Here is a 2686-nt window from a genome sequence, read left to right as displayed (position 1 = left end):
CAATCAAGGCCACTGACTTCAAACAGAGCCGCGCAAGACTTATTAGCCTTTTAGTTTTTAGTCTTTTTTTTCCCGGGGATTTTTCGTATGAAGCAGTTTCCGTCTCGTTTCAGCCACGGACGCGGCGGAAATGGGAGACGAGGAAAGGCAAAAGAAACTCGAGGCCGGCAAAGCTAAGGTACTGATTAAATGTAACGTTGCTCTAGTTGTGTTAAAGCTAAAGTTGTAACCATTTGTTGTTGAGATGTTTTCCCCCCTTCTGCGGTTATGTCTGTCAGCTGTTTTTAGGTCCTCCTCCCTGCTCTCCCCTCCATATCACCCCTCTGTCTCAGCTGTCATGCGCCCTGCTCCTGACAGCTGAGTGTTAGCATTACTGCTGCTAACCCCTTGTTATGCAGCATTTCTGACATTCCCTCCTCAAAGCTTTCATTTATATTTCCAAAACTGACATGGCAGAGTGAAACAGGCAATGCTAACTTAAGCACCGGCGAGTCGAGCCGTCACATCGTTATTTAAGGCTCCTGAACGCCACCTGAAGTGACTGACAAGCTGGTGTAACAGGATTTGCAGGGTATATCCTCAGCAAGCTAGAAAAAGCACTGCTCCTTGTACCAAACTTTAAMAACTATTGACAGACTTATACAGCAACTCATTTAAGGATACTACTTATAAAACCTGCGTGATTTAAAAAAAAAATCCTTTATCATGTTCCCCATACTTCAGATTTCTTCACATAAATCTAATCTCCTGTATCAYTTCTGTCAATAAATCCCAGCAAAGCTGAATCTCAAACTCGTCAGAGCAGTGTAGTAGAGGTAAATCTTTTCATATTAGCTTTGACATGAGTGAAATTTGTATTACACAGATAATAACTAATACTACATCCTGAAAGCCACGTGCACCTTGGGTATCAGAGTAGAAACTGAACAAACCATTTCAAATTGTGCCTCAGACAGAGACCAAGATAGTTCTGATAGTTTTATCATGTGATAAGTTCATTTGTTGAATAGATTCTCTGTAGATATTTACACAAAACATACTAAGATAATTTTATTGAAATACGTCAGACAAAATCAGGGCTGATTTCCATTGATCCTGTAGAGAAACAAATCACGATCGTGCATTTGTTTTTTGTCACTGCAGAATTAATCAAAATTTTAGTCCTCCAGCTTTTAAAGTTAGTTTGCGGAGACTGCATGAAAAAGCCTGTCCCTGGGTATGTTTTGACTAAAAAGGGGCCTCTTGTTGCTACAGGCTTGTTTGATACACAGTGCTATGTCACCATGTCCTCACATGCAGTTTATAAATCCAGGGCATGGTTTATTTTTTGATAAAAGTCAGATGAGACCTTGCAGGTTTAGACTGAGCTGATAAATTTGAAGGCAATGCGTTTCCAAACTGATGACAAAATATTTGTGCAAGTTTTGCATTAAAAAAAACTTAAAATTCTCAATAAGCTTTAGGTGGTAATTATGAAAAAAGTGACTTATTCATTGCAAGCAGTTCAGAAGCAAAAAAGCAGTGATACTGAATATGGCAAGTCAAGTGAATGACAGGTGTTATTGTTGATGCCAGACTGAAGAGTAAACTGTCAGTCATCTATTGTGCAGCACCAAGACATTCGCTTTGAGTCACACCAGATAAAAAAGGAAAGTCAAAATTGCGGTTTGATGTTGCTTGACTATTGTTTCAAGCCATGAGYAGCAGATGTGTTGTAGCCTTTTGTTTGCCTTCAAAGTGGAGCATAATCGACAAGTGAGTGGCTGTCAACAATGAATTCATTTATTTGAGATGTTATTTAGTCAGAAAAGGACCAAGAAACAAGAAGCTAAAGATTTCCTGCTACCGTGGAGAAACTCAAGACGTTGTGGCACCATTTACGTTCACCAGATTGCAGCTCTGATTTGATATTTTAGTTTCATGAATTTTACAGATACTTGAGTTTTGATTACTTTTTGCCTTTTTTCCAAAAAAAAAAGTTCCTATTCTGCAAATAAATAATTGTAAACCTAAAAAGGCTTTGTCAGCGTTCAGATGGCCTACAGTCAGTATCCCCATCAGGTGCTCTTGTAGGTTTTGAGGACAGGTGATCTTCTTAACTTAAATAGTTAATCACTCAGCTGTGTATTCTTCTGTGTGATGAACAAACTGGAACAGATTACACAGCTCATTAATTGGCTCAATTGACCCCGAAGGGTTTTCATTTCAGGCTGCAGTAGTTATTGCATGCTGCGTTATCACAAAATTTGTCTTCTATCATTCACTGCTGGTTTACAGAAAACTGATTGGATGCGATGACCTAGCAGATTCCTAACCTGGACAGTGACAAAACTCTAACTTTGCAGTTTTGTAAACTTGTAATGTGGGATTTTAACTTTCCAAACAGGTGTTTTTAGTTGATGCATTTTGTGACCAACAACACGGGGAAACTGAAAGAGAAACAATGGGCCTCATGCAAGAACATGTTCATATTCTTATCCTAAATTTCTCTTACTTTTGTTCGTACAAAGGGTTSGTACAAACATGCCACGTCAGATTCAACAAACTCTTCTATCTTCAGGAAAAGTGTGTAAATGAGCTGTGTAAATTCCACCTGTTCGTATCCAGCTGCTCGTGCATGCGAGAGGAGATTAGCATAATTACCACCCCAAATACACCATATAAGGCTATGTTTCCTGCCTCAGAT

General features: G+C 39.1%; 1 protein-coding gene across 8 annotated transcripts in view; it reads left to right on the top strand.

The window, feature by feature from the left end:
- Positions 1 to 2686, top strand: part of akap9 (A kinase (PRKA) anchor protein 9) — a 61401-nt gene continuing 58715 nt past the window's right edge. For 5 of the 8 annotated variants that reach the window (XM_014009251.1, XM_014009254.1, XM_014009258.1 and 2 more), the window contains exon 1: positions 1 to 178. In XM_014009251.1, coding sequence (XP_013864705.1) covers positions 131 to 178 — 48 coding nt within the window. In that variant the 5' untranslated portion in view covers positions 1 to 130. The remainder of the gene's footprint in view (positions 179 to 2686) is intronic. The other 3 variants (XM_014009256.1, XM_014009255.1, XM_014009252.1) reach the window with 1 other exon arrangement.

This window comes from Austrofundulus limnaeus, unplaced genomic scaffold (assembly GCF_001266775.1).
Source record: "Austrofundulus limnaeus strain Quisiro unplaced genomic scaffold, Austrofundulus_limnaeus-1.0 Scaffold56, whole genome shotgun sequence".
Lineage (NCBI taxonomy): Eukaryota > Metazoa > Chordata > Actinopteri > Cyprinodontiformes > Rivulidae > Austrofundulus > Austrofundulus limnaeus.
This window is presented reverse-complemented; position numbering and strand designations above follow the sequence as displayed.